The sequence below is a fragment of the Mustela lutreola genome, chromosome 4 (genome assembly GCF_030435805.1).
Source record: "Mustela lutreola isolate mMusLut2 chromosome 4, mMusLut2.pri, whole genome shotgun sequence".
NCBI lineage: Eukaryota > Metazoa > Chordata > Mammalia > Carnivora > Mustelidae > Mustela > Mustela lutreola.
In genome coordinates this window covers 27,057,328-27,074,530 of record NC_081293.1, presented here as the reverse complement: position 1 = coordinate 27,074,530, position 17,203 = coordinate 27,057,328, and the positions used below count along the sequence as shown (strand labels likewise).

General features: G+C 36.5%; 1 protein-coding gene across 11 annotated transcripts in view; it reads left to right on the top strand.

The window, feature by feature from the left end:
* Positions 1-17,203, top strand: part of BTRC (beta-transducin repeat containing E3 ubiquitin protein ligase) — a 186,052-nt gene that overhangs the window by 104,827 nt on the left and 64,022 nt on the right. For all 11 annotated transcript variants that reach the window (XM_059169149.1, XM_059169144.1, XM_059169145.1 and 8 more), the window contains one exon: positions 14,731-14,820. In XM_059169149.1, the coding sequence (XP_059025132.1) occupies positions 14,731-14,820 (90 nt within the window). The remainder of the gene's footprint in view (positions 1-14,730; positions 14,821-17,203) is intronic.

Below are 17,203 nucleotides of genomic sequence, written 5' to 3'. Positions count from 1 at the left end.
GTACCCAAAATATTTTCAGTTTACTTCCACTTACGGTACTATTCTTAGGAAGAAAGAAAAGAGGTCTGATATTTGTCTAGTGTCCACCGCAAACCTGGTATTTGTTTCATTCCATCCTCACATTCACCCTACAGAGTTGGTAGATAGGGCCTCCGATTTATAGATGAAGAAAATGGAGACTTAGGGAGGTTGGGTGACTTGCTTATTAGCTCGTCAGTGATTTAAAACCCAGATCTCAATGTTGCTCAAGCGTTTCTACTTCTGCCTTCTGATTCCAAGTTTGTATAACAGTGTTAACATAGGGAAAAAGTACTTGAAACTGTGATACACTCATTTTTTATTTACTATAGTAAAAATTTGGGGATGGGCACTTTTCCTTTTTGATAAAAATAATTGTTTAGTAAGTAGAAATGAATCCATTCAGGAAGCTTTTATAAAAAACCTGAATGATTAGTAATTGATACTATGGAGTTACAGCTTTAACTATTTGGAGACAAACAGCTGATAATCTAAATCTAAATAAATAGAACAGTATTGAGTAAGATAAATTTAGAGGGAGAAAGTCTCTCCCCACTCTACAGAAATAACTGTCAGAAAACAATGACACGACAAAAAGTTTTGGCAACTTTATTTAAGCTAACAAACGAATTTTCACTCTGCAAAGTTATAAATTAATTTTAATAGGCTGATCCAGATGGTCCATTTGGAAAATGGATAGGCTGATCTGTTGAAAATTAAACTAAATTTATCTCTCTCATACTTCAAACTGAAGCAAGAGAGAGAATCGTGCCTATTAAGTCCAGCACATACAGATGGACCAGCAGGTCACACATGGGACTAATCTGATTCATTTTAAAAATAAATGCATACATTATTGAATCATTTTCTACTTGCAAGATCCGTTGTGTGCAGTGTTTGAAAGAGATACGCTGTGGCTTTTTCATTGCTTTTTAGCAGATTTGCCTCACCCTCTCCACTTTAATATAACAACCATTTTGTTTTTGTTTTTGTCTTTCCTCCTAGTGCTCCAAAATGATTTTTCTAATATCTGTCATTTAGTGTTGAGATCCAAGCTCTGGAGATTAATTAGGTCATGAGGCTTTTTCCCCTCCTCTCTTTGTAAAGGGTTTTATCTCTATTCTCTTTATGAAGAGCATGAACTCAGTGTTCTTGGGAAGAGAAATGGCCTTTAGAAACAGGGAAGTAGGAGATCCTCCTGGGGCCCTCTGAATCTTTTAGCTTCTGGGTGTTTTAACAGCCCTATGAATGCAGATTTGTAAATTTATTGCAGTGCCATCTGGTTTTTTGCTCGAACCAGATTACTGTTGGCTTGTGTCTGTCTATTGTGGTGGTCACTCCCTAGGAGCTTGCCCTCTCAATCTTAGGGAAGAGTGATGAATAGCAGGGGTCAATAGAAGCGGGTCACAGGGCAGCTGTCTAGGACTGCCCTGAACTTGATTACCCCACTGCTGATTTTTTTTAGTGTAGAACATAATATATAAGCTGTTTAAACTCCCTCTTTTCTCTGTTGCATGACAATAATGAAGTGCCATTTGCTCCCCCCCACACACACTTTAGTCAAGTTAATACAGATAAAAAGATGTCAAGGCTGCCTTTTACCTAGTGTTGATGTAAGTAGGATTTGCATCATGTAGGCCAATCCCTTGAGATTCTTTTGCAGATATTTCTAATGGGATTTCAAGGAACTCTTTCACTATTGATTTGAAAATGCTCAGTTAAATTCTAACAAGTTTAGTATTGTTTTAAACTGATTTTATAGTTCATGTATATTGTTCTAAAATACAGTTCGCAGGTGATGATAGACTATGACCACTGCCTGGTAACTTCGAGTTATTTAAAAATTTGGAAGAGCTGAAAAAAGGGTCATCACTACAATTCTTACAGACATTTAAAGGATAATGAGGGGATATTATAAATAACTTTAAACCACAGTTTTGGCAACTTAGATGAAATGGACACATTCCTTGAAAAATACAACTTACTGAAACCAATGCAAGGTGAAACAAATTTGAATAGGCTGATGTCTAGTAAAGAAATCACATTATCAAAAGGCCCCCAAATGGTTTCACCAGTGAATTCTATCAGACATTTGAGGAATAAATAGCTCACTCTTGTACAAACTCCGAAAACAGAGAAGGAAAGAACTCTTCCTGACTGTATTATGAGGCCACTGTAACCATAATTCCAAAACCTGACAAAGACGTTAGCAGAAAAAGAAAATATTGAAGGAGAAAGTCAGGAGACTTGGTGACTACTCTCAGTGTCACCAAGCCATTTTGTATACCCATTTTTCCATTTAATTTCCAGTATCAGAAGGCGGGAAAGTTGGTGGGGAAAGAGAACAGTGTATCTTTTTAAGGTTCTGAATTTGGGAATAATCTCCTTACCTCTCCACATTAAGTAAAGTGTGAACTTCTGTTTAAAGAATGTACAGTGGCTCCAATTTTCTTTCTACTTTTGTTCCTAAAACGTGAAGCCAAGGAAACCATAGCAACTGTTTTCAGTGCTTTTATTCATATCTGCAAACAAGGGCAAAGGCCTGGGAGGATACACGAAAGTACTCATTACTTTTTGAAAATGTAGCCTTACAACATGCAACTTCTTCTTTGCTTCACATTGGTGCTAATAGGATCTGTCAGCCCTGCCTTTCTCTGTAATTGAGTAAATTGTGACCTCTGTCTAATCCTTCCCCATCCCCCATTCCCTTTGTGTATGTGTCCACTTACCATCCTGAGAACGTGGGCAGTGATAAATAAAGCATTGAGTAGAGCTCTCTCAACTCTTTGAAAGCAGCATGATGCCAGCCCTCTAGTTATATTTCTTTAAGTGTTTACGTTTTTCTGTATTCTTTCTCTTGTGTAGCTGGAACCCTGGGGATGCAAAGCCATGAGAGAGGCCAAGAAGCTAACAAAGTAGCTGTCTCCCTTGTTAGCTTGTTCCTTTATTCTTTAAAAACAAGATAAAAACCATCTGGCTCAGGGCATTACATTTTCCTCCCCCATGCACCTCTATAGATGGAGACTTCACCTGCAGTGAGGGTTTACATTGATTAGGGAGGGAGCAGTAATTCAAGCTCCCATCCTCTTCAAGGATACTTTGCAGTCTTTAAAGGTGCTGACCCACTGAGTTAAACTGTCAAGGGAGGATAAAAAAGTATCTTCATCCCAGGAGGTAACAGCTGCCAGGTTTTCAACACCTTGCACGCTGCTGGAAAAATGTCACAATTGTCAGCTGAAAGAAAAATGACTCTGTTGTCATCTTCTGTTAATGACTGGGCCTTATAAAGGGAACTACATAAGCCTTTCAGAAGGAATAAGTAGATATTTTCCTTTCCTACCCCCATGCCCCTAAATTCCCGTGTTGTTCTAAACATTACCTTAAACTAGATCCATAAAAAACAGCAGTGAAGAACTTAAACAGCCCCATATAAGCATGGAGGTCTGATTGGCATAGCTCCTTTATACAGTTGGATGAGTAGGAGGAAAAAGCACATCACTGATACAGAAAATGACATTATAGTGTGTATTAACAAAACAACAACAACAACAACAAAAAGTCATTCATAAGCCAGTGAACTGAGAGAAAACATACTGTATTTCTGCTCTTTGGAGGACAATTTGTTTTCAGGCAGCATCCAGATGGGTAAATACCACGACATTTCTTTTTTCAAGAGAGCCACTTCTTTTCTTCCTTTAGAAAAAAAAAAAAGAAAGAAAGAAACTCACTGAATTTACTTCCTTTAATAGCTCTATAATGTTTGTATATGATGACATTCCCTTCTTTCTGATTTGATTGATGAGGGGAAAGGTTTAATGAAGTCCCTGATATTAGCCAGGCAAGTTTTTTTTTTTTTTTCTATTTGTTTTAGGTTAGTCATTTTAATTGTATTGAGTAATTAGAAGGTACACACAGCCAGGGGAGCTTTGTTCTGATAATTGCTCAAGAAAACCCATTCCCTATCTGCTGTTGCTTTGTGTTAAGACATTTCTCCCTCTAGTGGCAATAGTAAGCACTTTGACTTGGCAGTAGGCAAGGTGTAATTGCAATATGACAAACTATGCTTAAGGGACTATCTTGTAAATACTTTAGTTTGGGGTTTGGCATTATTTCATTATATATGTGTGTTTTTTCCCCCCATGAAACTTCCTATCTCTCCCCCCGCCCCCAAAGTGTTTTGGGCTTTGGATGGAAAAAATTGCCTGAGATGTTTATTAAAAAAAAAAAAAAAAATCACAGTGCATCCTGGGTAATGTTTTGCAGCTTGACTTAATTTTAGTCATCTGTTTTAATTACCTATTTATAAAAATGCTTTTGCATTTGTAGACATTATTTAATACTTTGGAAGAAGCACCTCATTTGAAATAAATAAATAAATTGTATTTATTTTAAATAGTCCATGTAAAAGACCTTAAAGGTAATTAATGTAGGTCTCTTAAGTAAGACAAAAGTGATCTTTCCAAGTCTGATGAAGTGATTTGTTTATTTAACTTCCCACTTCGGCTGAATCCTTTAGAGTCTAATAAACTTTTTTAAAAAAACATGGTTTGGCAATTTGTGTCTAGCTACAAAAACCCTTCTTCAAAAAGAAGCAATTTAATAACAGGCTTTCTTAAAATTACTTTGAGGAAGGAAGACTGTATAGGGGGTTGGTGTTTTGTTTTATTTTTATTTCAGCATAATCATTCTTTGATAAATTGTGTAATCACTGACTTAGTAGAAAAAAATATTATTGAACTCCCGGGTTGCAATGACCATAAAATAGTGTATTTTCATATAGAGACTTGAGATATTGTGAATAAATTATAAAGGAAACAGCTTATATGCTGGTCGAAGTCCATATGGACCCAATTCTTTTTGTGTTCAGTGCTTAATGTGGATGTACCATTTTAAGAAAAACAAAAAGATGGCGGGGGGGGGGGAGCCTATTGTGCCCTTCTGTATGAGTCTTTTTAAAATCTGCCCTAAGAGTAACTTGGAATGAGAACAGATATAGCATTGCATCCATTGAACGAGGTTGTGTAGCATCAGTGTGGCGTTTTTAAAGCCCAGTTCCAGCTTCCCTAGATGTTGCCTTGTAGTTTGGTTTTTCTATCCCATATTCTTGCTGGGGACTTGATTTGATGTGACCATATATCTGAAGGTCCCTGTCTCCCCCTCTCCCCCGCTTCCTGCCCCCCAATCACTAGACATTTTCATTATACTATATCTTGTTTTGCTATAGGGCTGCTGAACAGATTTCTTAAGCAGCTTTTTGCAAGGTTAAAAGAAATGCAGCTTGGTAACAAGTTTGTGTCATTTTAAATATATACCTTCTAGTAAATAAGGAGAAGTCTGGCAATCAATCCCTTTTAGTGTGTTATATGTTTCACCTGACAACTAAACCTTCTATTGATTAGCCATTACTTTGTTAGATAATCCTATGTCATTGAATCCATTGTAAAAAATTAAACTCTTTAAAATGTTTTACCCTAGCAGCACTGTGAAAATTGAAAACTTGTTCAGAATTACAGCCTGCTTTCACAAAGAAGGTAGTTTTCAGCAAGGCATCTTCCTGGTTTATGCTTATGTGCTTTATATGCAATATAAAAATGTATTAAAGTACTCCAACGCAAAACTCTCTTCTTCTGGTTCAGCAATGTAAGCTACCTTTTCAAATATTGCATGGGGACAGGGCCTATCTTGCCAGTGGCAGTTATACTCACTAGTTTAATTTTAGCCTGGAAGGAGTCTTATAATAGTAAAATATTGAATGTAAGAATACTGAATTTTTTAGCCTTTTTGTTCCAGAGTGATCTTAGGACTGTACCAAGTTGTAATTTACTAATCTGTGTGACTTCCTTGGGGAGTAGGCAAGATTGTATACCCATTTTACAGATGGGATGGCTAGAAATTAAAGCTTATGTACTCTTACTCTAAAAGCTCTGGCAGGTCTAGAACTGGTTTCCTAAATCTATATAATATTCCCCTGGTGTCTTATACTCAATTCTGAGAGAAAAGGAATTTTGGAGGGAAACAAATTAGTTTCCTAACCTGCCAGGACTATTTTTTCCCCCAGAAAATAGCATAATATTTTTATTAATTAACTAGGCAAAACTTTAGTTCATTTTACCCCAAAATATTAACTCTATACCTTTATGTTTTTATTGGAGTAAATTTTTCATACAGTGAACTGCGTAGATACTAGTTGTATAAGTCAATGAAAATATAAGTCTGTCTGCTTGTGTAACCACACCCTTATCAAGCTGTAGAACATTTTCATTACCCGAGAAAATATCCTTGGTCTCCTTCCAGCCAGTTTTCCCATTGCCCATGAGCCAAACATCAATCAACATACTCTCATAGGTTAGTTTCACTTTTTCTAAAATTTCATGTGTTAGAATCATAGATTTTGGTGGTCTGACTTATAGTATAAGACACCAGGGGAATATTATATAGATACTACTGTGTGTATCAGTAGTATATTCCCTTTTATTTTATATTTTGTTGAATAAATACACTGTAGTTTTTTTTCCATTCTTTTGGTGGATACCTAAGCTACTTGCATTTTTTTTTAAGTTTTTATTTATTTATTTGGCAGAGAGAAAGATCACAAGTAGGCAGAGAGGCAGGCAGAGAGAGAGAGAGGTGGAGGCAGGCTCCCCGCTGAGCAGAGAGCCCTGATGCGGGCCTCAATCCCAGGACCCTGAAATCATGACCTGAGCCGAAGGCAGAGGCTTAACCCAGTGAGCCACCCAGGTGCCCGCTACTTGCATTTTTATAAATGTAGTTGCTATGGATGTTCTAATATAAAGTTTTTTTGGTGAGTATGTGTTGAATACTTCTTGATGTGCTTATTTGGATGTTGTCTTTTGTGAAGTAATCCATTTAAGTTTTTTGTCATTTAAAAAAACTTGTGTTGTCTGTCTTACTGAGTTCTAGAACTCATGATATTGGCTCTTTGTGAGATATGTGTTCTGAATATTTTCTCACAAGCTTGCCTATTTATTCATGGTGTGTTTTGTTGAGAAGTTTCTCATATTTGAATGAAGCCCAGTCTATTAATCCTTACCTCATGATTGTACAGATACTCTAAATTTTCTTCTAGAGGATTTGTAATTTTTAGCTTTTACCCTTAATTCTGTGATCCATCTCAAATTAAGGCTTATGTGTGCTGTTCATTATTTTCCCCATGCTTTTTTATTCAGTTGTTTTGATACCATTGTTGAAGACTTTTCCTTTCCCCCATTGAATTACATGAGTGCTTTTGTCAAAAATTCCTTGGCTGTACAAGTATAGTCTATTTCTGAAGTCCTGGAGAAGAGGCTGCTGGTAGATGCAGAGCAAAGGGTACCAGAAGCTGAGGCACTGACCAACCCTTGCTTTAGATTCAACAGAAGGCAAGCTCAAGTCCTCTTTTTTTAGAAGTGTGCATCAGTAGTGTATTCTCCTTTATTGTTTGTAAATAAGGCACCGAATACTAAGCTCTTGATCATTACAGCTTTAGTAAGTCTGAATCAAGTAGTGTGAGTCTTTAATATCCTTAATTTTAATATTGTTTTGGTTATCATAGATACATTTCTGTATAAATTTTAGAATCATTAGCAATTTCTTTTAAGAAGTCTGCAGGGTTTTGATTTGGATTTTAAATATATACTGGGACACATACACATACACACACTCTCTCTTTCTCTCTCTCTCATGTATTCATTTCAGTAGAATTAGCCTCTCAATAATATTGAATCTTCCAGTCTATAAACATAGTATATGTCTCCATTTAATTTTGTCTTTTTAAATTTTTCTAAGCAATATTTCTTGGTTTTCAGTATACATTTCTTACACAGATTTATTTCTATTTAATGTTTTTTAATGTTAGTATAAATTTTTTCATTTGGTTTTTTATTCTTGACCCTCTTTCCTGTCATTTGTGAATAAAGACAATTTTATTTCTTCCTTTGCAAGTTATTTGCCTTTTGTTTCCTTTTTTTTTTTTTTTTGCTTATTTCAATGACAATGGCCTCTGATATAATTTTGAATAGATGTGATAAGGGAGCATCTTTGCCTTGTTCCCAGTCTCAGAGGGACTGTGTTTGGTCTTTTGTCACTAAGTATGATGTTAGTTGAAATTTTTTTAGATGTCCTTTATGGGATTAAGAAAGTTCCCTGTTATTTCTAGCTTGCTGAGATTTTGTTTTATTGTTATTGTCATTATGAGTGAGTGTTTAATTTTGTCAAATGCTTCCCTCCATACTTGCTCTGTTAATATGGATAATTACATTAATTGACTTTATTAAGAATTTTTGTGTCTGTATTCATGGGGTATATAGGTCTATAGTTTCCTTCCTTCCTTCCTCCCCCCCCCCCACTTCCTCCTTTCCCTCCTTCCATCTTCTCTCCCTCCTTTCCTTTTTTTCCCTCCCTCCCTTCCTCCCTCCCTTCCTTCCTTCCTTCAGGCTCCACACGCAGCATGGAGCCCAGTGTGGAGTTTGAACTCACAACCCTGAGATCAAGACCTGACCTGAGATCAAGAGCTGGACACTTAACCAGCTGAGCACCCAGGCACCCCTGTAGTTTTCTTTCTAATGTCTTTGTCAGGTTTTGGTGTCAGGGTTATGCTGCCCTCATAAAATGAGATGAGAAGTTTTCCTCTCCTCCTCTATTTCCTAGAAGTGTTTGTGTATGGTCCTGGTGTTATTTCTTCACTGATATTTAATGGAATTCACCAGTGAAACCATCTGGGCCAGAAGTTTTCTTTTTGGAGAAGATTTTGTTTTTTAATTTATGTGGAATAATTTTCACTTACAATTTCAGTTTCTTTAATAGATACAGAGCTATTCAGGTTGTCTTTTTCTTATCATGTCAGTTTTGTAATTTGGGTCTTTCAAGAAATGTACCCTATTTTATTTTATTTTATTTAGTTAATTTTTGAGATTTTGTTTATTTATTTGACACAGGGAGAGAAACAGCAAGAGAGGGAACACAAGCAAGGGGAGTTGAAGAGGGAGAAGCAGGCTTCCTGCTGAACAGGGAGCCAGATGTAGGGCTCAATCCGGGGACCTTGGGATCATGACCTGAGCCAAAGGCAGCTGCTTAACAACTGAGCCAACCAGGTGTCCCAAAATGTATCCTCTTTTATCCAACAGATTATAAACTGTTCATATTTTTTATTTTAATATCCAGATTATTCTGTATTGGGCTAACAAAAGCCCCTTTGACATGTGCCCCTGTGACATACCTTTCATTCCCTGTGTATCTCCATGTTTATCTTGTATTTTCCCTGTGCAATCCTGGAATCTTTGTATCTCCAGAGAGCTATGGTTCCTTTCAGTGTAAAATGGTATTTAGAAGCCAAGTTTGAAGCGTTAACTTATATTTTACATCTATATTGATATATTTTGAAAACCATGAATTCTTTTTTGTATCTGCAGTTCTAATTCAGTACCACAGAGTTTATTCTAGATCTCTCCCTTTTCATATTTATGATTATTTGTTCTTATAGTAAGAAACCTGTGGGGTTTTTTTTCTTTCAGCACTTTAATCATGTTGTTTCTTGTTGTCTAGTCTTCATTGTTTATGGTGAAACTTTTTATGTCTTCCTTTATTTGTATTGTTGGCTCCCATGTATGGAGCATCCCTTTTTCTTAGGCTCTTTCAGGGTTTTGTCTTTGATACTGGTTATCAGCAGTTCTGACTGTTTGTTCCTAGTTCTTGTTATCTTTGTATTTAATCTCCCTAGAGTTTGCTGATCTCAGATCGGTAAGCCAATGGTTTTCACCAAATTTGAGAACTATTTGTTCATTATTCTTATAACTTTTCTTGTGCCCCATTCTCACTTTTCTTGTGGGTTTCCAGTTTACAACTATGTTAGATCATTAACACTTACCCACAGATAATTGAGCCTCTGTTCATTTTTGTTCTTTTATTCTATCCTTCTGATTAGATCATTTTAGTTGATCTCTCTTTAGTTCATTGACCTTTTTGTCTGCCCTCTCCGTCTACTTTTAAGCCCATCTGGTAAATTTTTTAAATTTCAGATAGTATGGGAACGCCTGGGTAGCTCAGTTGGTTGGATGACTGCCTTCAGCTCAGATCATGATCTTGAAGTCCTGGCATCGAGTCCTGCATCGGGCTCCCAGCTCCATGGGGAGTCTCCTTCTCCCTCTGACCTTCTCCTTGCTCGTGCTCTCTCACTGTCTCTCTCTCAAATAAATAAATAAAATCTTTTTAAAAAAATTTCAGATAGTATACTTTGTAGTTGTAGAATTTTGGTTCATTTTGGGTTTTCATTTTTCTGGTGAAAATTTGTTTATCCATGTGATTGTATCTTTCATTTAAGATGTTGAATATTATAGCTTCTGTAAAGCTTTATAAGCTGGTTCCAATACTAGATCATCTTGGGACCATTTTCTACTGGTTCTTTTTTCTCTTGACTCTGGGTTCCATTTATCTGCTTCTTAGAGCTAGCAGTTTTTGATTATATAGTGGACATTATAAATTACTCATTGCAGAGACTGGATTCTTTTATCTTCTCCTGATTAACTTACTGACTGATCACTGTGACTTCACAGAGTGTTGGTTTACATTTGTTAGGGCAGGTATGTTTTGATTTTTCCCATGAAACTAAGGTAGAGGCTTTACTCCTAAGACCTGCTGTTCACTCTCAATGCAGGATAATCCCAAGTTTTCAGTGCAAGTTTGAGATGTCTATTAAGTTCTTGTAATTTAGTAGGAATCAGATTCTAAATTCTGTCTCCCCTCATGGGCACCAGCTTCAGTCTCTACCCCAGTCTTTCAGTTTTCTCGTACTTTCCATTGGAATCATTATAGTTTCCCATTCATGTATGTAGTTTGGGGATTAGCTGTGGATTGGAGGAGAATTGAGCCTCCCCTGTGGGTCTGTTCTCTGTGCTTTCTCAATCTTCAGCCACTGTGGCAGCCCTGAGCTCCATCCTTTGGCATATCAAGCCAATAAACGGGCTTTCTAACTGAATTTTAGTCACCCTGCATCAAGTAGATTGGTGAGTACCCTCAGGGAAAAAGCACATAAACATGGATGTTACCCTGTGTGTTGCTCCTCTTTGAAGGTCAGTCTATTCTTCCCCTCAGTTTCTTACTACTTTAGGTCATTCTCCAGTGCCTTTAAGTAGTTACTATTAAAATTTTTCCCTATGGTTTGTAATTGTTACCTTATGAGGATTAATCCCATGTAAGCATATCTGGCATTATTAGAACTTGAACTCTCTGGCTTACATTTTTTATGTTATTCAGTGTATACTAATCACTTCATAAATGTCTTTTAAAAACATAGGAAGTTTCATCTAAAAGCTTTTATGTTGTCTATACCTGAATAATGTTTGTGGTATTAGTAATTGCAAAAAAGTACTGAACCCTGAGCCCAGAAGATACGTGCACTAATAGCTGCTATACACAAAGGTCAGATGATCCAATTTATTCCTTTAAAATATGTTTTGGGGATGCCTGGGTGGCTCAGTCCGTTAAGCTTCTGCCTTTGGCTCAGGTCATGATCCCAGAGTCCTGGGATCAAGTCCTGCATCAGGCTCCCTGCTCAGTGGGGATTCTGCTTCTCCCTCTGCCTCCCTCTGCCTGCCACTCTCCCTGCTTGTGTGCTCACTCGCTCGCGCTCTCTGACAAATAAATAAATAAAATCTTTAAAATATGTTTTGAAATAATTTCAGCTTAAATTGTGTAAGAATAAAACAGTTAAGTGGTTATAAATTTCTTAAAGTTTAATTTGAATGGAAAACCAATTTGATAATACTTTTTCTCCATTTTCTTAAATGTTTTTACCTACATCTTTCCAAAGAATGATAATTGACCAAAATGAATAGCTCATCCATTACTGATATAATTAATAGGAGAAATCATAGCTTTTCCTCACAGCAAAATAATTCCATTTAATAAATGTGGAAGGAAAACAGGAAATCTAAAAATCACCATCAGAACACCACAGTGAAATTACCATAGGCAAGATCCACCAATGGATGCTAAAATTAGTAGGTAGAAGTTGAAGTAGAATCCAAGTATTTGCATCATCTCAGAATATTTCTCCCAATATATTTCGTAATTCCTAAAGGAAAAATAAAAAATTTACAGTGGAGAATCTTGGCAGACATGACCATAGGTATACGATAAAGTCTGACATCACTAGAAATACTTAACAACCTGCGTTAAGAAAAGTGCCTCACCTTTGTGGTATCCTTCCCAATAATGTATAACCTTCATCTGATCATGAGAGAACTTGGGACAAAGCCAGATTGAGAGACAATATATAGACTAATCAGTACTCTTCAGATGTATCATAGTCCTAAAAGACAGGACTGAGAAATTGTAATATATTAGAGGAAACTAAAGAGACATGATAACTAAATTCAGTGTGGCATCTTGGGTTAGATCCTGAATAGAAAAAGGGTCTTAGTGGGAACTGGTGAAATTCAGAAGAAATTCTTTATTTTGTACCAAGTTAATTGTTTAGTTTTGATAAGCATTCTGTGGTTATGTAAGTCATTAACACAAGGGAAAGCTGGGGGGAAGGGTATACAGAAACTCATTTTACAACTATTCTGTAATTCAGAATTTTAAAAAATGGATTTTTTCCTATTGTTGCTTATAAGTGCTTGCCTATGTCTTAAGATTTTTCTCTTTAATTCCAACACATACAGTTCTCCAACATTGTAGTTCTCAAAAAGTGTTCCTAAACCAAGAGCATTAACTTCAACTAGGGAATGGTTATAAAAGCATTCTCAGAATCCTGGGGTAGGACCTAACAATTTGTGTACTGGGGGGTTTTTTCCTTTCTTTTTTTTTTTTTCCTTCAGATTTTATTTATTTATTTATTTATTTACTTACTTACTTACTTACTTACTTTTAGAGAGAGTGAGCAAGTGGGGGGAGGAGCAGAGGGAGAGAGAATCCAAAGTAGACTTCATGCCAAGCACAGAGCCTGATGTGGGGCTCTATCCCATGACTCCAGCCGAAATCAAGAATCAGTTGCCCAGGGGTGCCTGGGTGGCTCAGTGGGTTAAAGCCTCTGCCTTTGGCTCAGGTCGTGATTCCCAGGATCCTGGGATCGAGCCCCGCATTGGGCTCTCTGCTCAGCAGGGAGCCTGCTTTCTCTTCTCTCTCTGCCTGCCTCTCTGCCTACTTGTGATCTCTGTCTTTTAAATAAAGAAATAAAATCTTTAAAAAATAAAAAACAAAAAGCCAGTTGCCCAACCTACTGAGCCACCCAGGCACTCCAACATTCTGTGTCTTAACAAGTCCTCCTAATGATTCTGATGCGTGCACATTGAGGATCATGATTTATACAAACATGAAGGAAACTTAAAAACATTGTTTTACTGTATTGGCCAATTAATAATGTTTGTTTACCATGAAGTGTAACCAGTTTTTTAAATTGTGATAAAATACATGTAACATAACATTTACCATCTTAACCATTTTTGAATGTACAGTTCAGTGGATTAAGTACATTCACACTGTTGTATGACTGTCACAACCATCCATCCTCAAAGCTCTTCTCATTTTGTAAAACTGAAACCCTCTACCCATTAAACAGTAATATTCTATTTCTTCTCCTAGCTCTGGCAACCATCATTCCACTTTCTAGCTCTCTGATTTTGTCTCCTCTAAGTATTTCATATAAGTGGAATCTTATAGTATTTATCATTTTGTGACTGGCTTATTTCACCTAACATAATGTCCTGAAGGTTCATTCATATCATAGTATAAGCCAGAATTTCTTTCCTTTTTAAGGCTCAATACTATTCCATTTGATATATATGCCACATTTTTTGTGTCCCTTCATCTGTCCCTGGACACTTGGGTTGCTTCCATGTTTTGGCAGTTATGAGTAATGCTGCTAGGAACATGGATATACAAATAACCTTTTCAAGATTCTGCTTTCATTTCTTTTGGCTATATACCCAGAAGTGATATTGTTGGATCATACGGTAGTTCCAATTTTAATTTTTTGAGGAACCACCACCATGCTGTTTTCCACAGCAGTGTATGTATGCTTATACATTCCCACCTGTAGTGCACATTGGTTGCAGTTTCTCCACATCCTTGCCAACACTTGCTGTTTTCTGTTTTTTAATAGCAGCCATCTTGGGGGCACCTAGGTGGCTCAGTGGGTTTAAAGCCTCTGCCTTCGGCTCAGGTCATGATCTCAGGGTCCTGGGATCGAGCCCCACGTTGGGCTCTCTGCACAGTGGGGGCCCTGCTTCCCTTCTTCTCTCTCTGCCTGCCTTTCTGCCTACTTGTGATCTCTGTCAAAAAAATAAATAAAAATCTTAAAAAACAATAGTAGCCATCTTAGTGGGTATGAAGTGAAATCTCATTATGGAATTGATTTGCGTTTCTGAAATGGTTAGTGATGTTGAGCATCTTGTCATGTGCTTCTTGGCCATTTGTATATCTTCTATGGATAAATGTCTGTTCAAGTCCTTTGCACATTTTTGAATAGCGCCCCCACCTTCCATACGTACAGAGAGACCACTGCTACTTACATACTTGTTCATGAGCTCATCAGTGGCTCTTGTGGGCTCTCACTTTCTTTGCTTCTACCTGCCTGCCTTGTTTCCAGTACCCATAAATCTGGAATTTATACTTAAGTCTCTTCATGTGTTGATTTTGAGAATAGGACAGAACTTGAAAACTGTGTATGACCACATTTTAATATTTAAACCTGTTTCTAAAAAATTCTCTTTACAGACATATAACAGCTGTGCCAGGCTCTGCTTAAATCAAGAAACAGTATGTCTAGCAAGTACTGCTATGAAGACTGAAAATTGTGTGGCCAAAGTAAGTAATATTACCCATTAGTAGTATTATACTACATCATAACAATGCTTTATTTATAAGCATCTTCACTCAGTATTGTTATTAAAGATTATCATAAGATTTTATATTTAAAAAGGAGTACAGCAGGTATCATTTCCAAAGCAGACAGCAAGTTGAGTCTCCCATCTCTTCAGCTGTAAAGGAATTTTTTGGTTATGCATTCTGGTCACACTTCTGTCTAACTCACATTTGTTACTTGACACTGGTTATGGATTATTACAAATAAGATTTGTGAAAGAAAATATACAGTTATTTTTACAAGGTTGTTCATGGGTTCTAAATGTAATTAAGTATAGAATGACCATTGTAAGGATTGTGAAGTATGCTATAGAAAAATTCAATTATTATATCGCTATTACTATTTTTGGGTGGTCAATAATAGAAATACTGCTTTTGTTGATTTTGATCTGAGTGGACAGATAATGTTTTATCATGCATATGAGCTACATTTTCTCATGTATAAAACGTGCATATATATAGATACAAAAGTAATCACATGTTAGAGATCTTATGGTCTAATAATTATATTAAGTATGGCTCTAATCTTCCAAGTATCTCTAATTTCATAGGAACTTTGACTTAAATTTAGGTAACAGCAATTTTGATTATTCCAGGAGTAAGTAAAATTCCAGTATGGGCTGTTTCTAGACTTTTACCTTGCATATATGCAAAATTACTTCCTTAATAACTTTTCAGGGTTTTGTCACTGTTAGAACATTCCCAACTTTAACGAGTTTAGTCTATTTTATCATACACTAAGGCTCTCAGTTACTTACTGTTATTATTAGAGTCAGAGCTGATAATCAGGTAGTCTCCATCCTTTGCTACAGAAATTGAAGGACACCTCCACATTTTTTATTATTTTTAGGTTATTTCTTAAGATATGCCATAGTCACTGGACCTACTTAACCAACTGAAAGTATATCATACAAACTATAATCGTTAGAAATGATCCATGTAAGAAATGTCAGTTTATTTAAAATTATAATTTAAAAAGATAGAGTCAGTTAAGTGTCTCTTAGAGTTTCTTAGTAATTTGCTATAAAATGTGAAAACAGTAAATTACATATATTTATGTTTTTCAGTCATGTAGTCACAACCAGCAAGTGCTAATTGGCCCTGTTTTGTATCCAGCATTTGTAAATTAAAATGGGGTATCAATTATTTGGGCCTTTAAAAATAATTCTCCTTTTTGGCCACATTGCTCAGTTTCATCACAAGTGGGTGACTTCTGGCTAAACAAGGTAAAATCTGAGCATGAGCACCGATCCAAGGACAGGGTGACAATTTTAATGAGTTTCATTGAGAGCTAGCCAAGTGAGCATCTGTTCCTTTTGTTTTCTCCATACTTTGTAAGCCAGGATCTCTAAGCTATAGAGTCATGTTGGTGTGTGTGTACGATGTGTTTTGTTTTGTTTTTTTCCCACCCTCTACTTCAGTGGTGCATGGTTAGAAATCTTCTGGCATCTGGCACAATGGCATAATTTCTTCTATGCTCTTGGGTGAGGAAATAAGTTTGTTCATTGCTGCTCATCTGTCTGTTTCCTTTGCTCCCAGATGGTGACCTTCTCATCCCATTCTTGCTTATTGTAACATTATTCTGACACCACATCCTTTCATCATTTCATTCAATACCCTAATTTAATAATGATTTCTTTCATTTCCTATTGGAACCCACCTAACTTTCTGATTCCTTTTATTGGCCCACATCCTGGCTTCTGGTTCATTGCCTCTGATTTGAGCCATATGACCAGTTGTTCAATGGCAAATAAAAGCATGTAGCTAAAAAAATTTTCTTTTAACAGCCTCCAGTGAGGTATCAATAACATGAGAATAGAGAACACGTTTTCCCTTTTCTATTTACATGTGTTATATGTATCTCATGATTCTGTGCTGTTTCTACTGGCCTCATGTATTGCTTGACCTTTGAAAGGTAGTGACTTGTCATTATTTTTGTAGGTCTGCAAGCTTGTCCCTGTTTCCTCCTCTTCACCTTTAGCCCTTTACTGAAGTGTTTCATCTGCTACACTTGATGTGGCTGCAGTAGCTTTTCATTTGGTACAAGTGTCTATTGTTGATTCAGATTGTACTCCAAAGTGGCCTTGAATGTCTGACCATCTCCATGTGAGAGCAACTATAATATAGTGATAATCAAATTTTTGTCCTCTAGTTCAAGGAGCTAATTCAGAGTAACTTTGGTTTGGTGGAGATAGTCATTATTATTATTGAATATTGTTTATTATGAGTTTTAGAGAAGACATTATACCAGTCATTACCTGAAAAACAGCAAAGTTGTTTTGTTCAGACCTTATAGTATGTAGTATATGTCTCTTCTTGGCCAGAA